Raw genomic sequence first — 2,336 nt, forward strand, 5'->3', positions numbered from 1 at the left:
ATAAAAGAACTATAAAATATAAGTATAGAAATAAATTTGATCGACAAATTAATAAAATATAAAAAAAAAAGCTATATTTTTTATTATTTTTGTGAGTGACAATAATTGAATTAGTGTTACCACATAAACTATAAATGTTTTATTTAAAATATTAAAAGTTAAAAAAAGAAAAAAGAAGTTCAAGAGAAGAACCAACTCCAATTTGACTGATTAATTAGTAAACAAACTTAAAAATCAAATTGTTATGTCAGAATATATTGGTGCAATAGAGATTCGAGGAGGTACATTTAAGAAATTTACAAAAGTCCAAATGGAATGTAAAAATGATTATATTAAAATATATCATCAAGCGGATCGTTCAAAAGAGAAGATAAGTATTTCAATGAGTGTTGCAATATTTCATAAGAAACTTACGTGGCTTAAAAAATTTCCAAAAGAACAAGAAGAACTTGCTTTTGAAATTGCTTATGATAAATTGTATCAATTTATATGTCCAAATTATATTGAATATTCTTCTTGGCTTAATATTATCCCTTTAAAAATGAGATGTAATGAAGTATTTGGAGTTCCATTAAGTGTTGGAGTAAAGAAAAGTGGTTGGAGGTTTCCTCTTCCTATTTACCGATGTTTAGAATATTTAGAGAAAAATGATGGATTAAAAACAGAAGGTATCTTTAGATTATCTTCTTCTATTGATGAAACAAAACGTATAAAAGAAATATTCGATGGTGGACAAGATGTTACAATGCAAATTATTGGAGATGTACATGTAGCTGCTGGTTTAATAAAATTATATTTACGAGAACTTCCTGACTCTTTAATACCTAAAAGTATGTATAATACATTTTTAGAATTGTCAACATCATCTGACCTTAACAATGATATTAAAAAACAAATACAAACATTTCCTGATATTAATAAGAATACTTTATGGTTAATTATGCGTTTTCTTTCTAAAGTTATTCAAAATACTTCTGTTAATCAAATGACAAGTACTAATCTTTGTGTCTGTTTTAGTCCATCATTATTTAGAAGTCCAGACAATGATATGACTAGAGAAATGACTGATACACCAAAACTTCGTACTATAATAGACTCAATGATTACTCATTTCACTGATATTTTCTATGACATAGAAAAAGAAAATCATAAACTTGGAATAATACCACCAACTTATCCTGCAATAATTCCTATATCATCTATTTCTTCTGAAATGATTTCAGATGCTGTGAATAAAAGAAATAAGTCACTAGTATCTAAAATTGAAAATACTAACACTTCATTAAATAGTAATACGTCTGAAACTCAAATAACCTCTAAACCATTACAACCAGTTATGCAATCTGTTTATGATAGTCAACACCAAAAATATCAATCAACAAGTCAACAACAAGACCAATCAATTCCAAATACTACTTTTGTACCTTCTAAATCGAGAAATGCTTTTCTTCAACATCTTAATCAATCAACCACCTCTGGTCCTCGTTCAAGTCAATTTGGTACATCTTCTCCTAATGGGTTTCTTAGTAGGCAATATAATCATAATACAACAAATCAGTCTAGTGGTTCTACAATTAATATTGGAACAAGAAACTCACTCACTTCTCCAATACGTAATGCAGAAACACCTGATGAAGTTCAACAAATTCCACTCATTCCTCACTCAGAACAACTGACACCTTCTCCTCCTTGTGCTAAATCACCTGAACAACAACAAAAAGCAAAATTTAATGCATTTGCTGGAGCACGAATTACTACTCGTTGTGCCTCTCAGTATCATGTTCATGATACTTCTCTTCAGGCACTTATTTTACCACCAATAAATGATAATATGAATGACGCTCAAAAAGTCCAGTCATTGCAACGGAGGGTTGACGCTTTAATATCAAAAGCAATTGAACAAGATAAAATTATTTATGAATTTCGTCAAAAGTTAATTGCTCTTGGTGTTACTGAAGAAGAAATAGAAATGCTTTCAATCCAAAAATCACCATCTCCAACTAATCAACCAAGGCGTTCTGTTTTATTTAGACCAACAGACAAATCTGGTGCACGGGGTACTTTTCTTGGAAGAGGAAGAACACAGCAAACACAAACTCAACCACCAACTCAACCACAACAAGAACCTTCTGTGGAAGAAGAATACTAATTGTTTAACAGAATTTCATTACTTTTTAGTACTTTCTCTTTGTTTTGTAAAATAAAATAAATTACTGTAATAGAATATGGTGTAAGTAGAATCAAGTCAATTCTAATAAAAGATTTATTATGAATATATTATAATAATATAGATTCTATTTTTATAAAGAATATAAATTTTAATTTTTCTTTTATTA

The 2,336-nt window shown here is 28.7% G+C and overlaps 1 protein-coding gene across 1 annotated transcript; it reads left to right on the forward strand.

Annotated features, from left to right (window-relative positions):
* Positions 1-244: 244 nt before the first annotated feature.
* On the forward strand, positions 245-2,149 carry ENU1_118510 (Rho GTPase activating protein, putative; the record flags this gene model as incomplete). The annotated part of the gene is made up of 1 exon (XM_008859754.1): positions 245-2,149. One exon carries the CDS (start codon positions 245-247, stop codon positions 2,147-2,149), a length of 1,905 nt encoding a protein of 634 aa, XP_008857976.1.
* Positions 2,150-2,336: the final 187 nt, after the last annotated feature.

The sequence above is a fragment of the Entamoeba nuttalli genome, assembly GCF_000257125.1.
Source record: "Entamoeba nuttalli P19 unplaced genomic scaffold asmbl_5070, whole genome shotgun sequence".
NCBI lineage: Eukaryota > Evosea > Mastigamoebida > Endamoebidae > Entamoeba > Entamoeba nuttalli.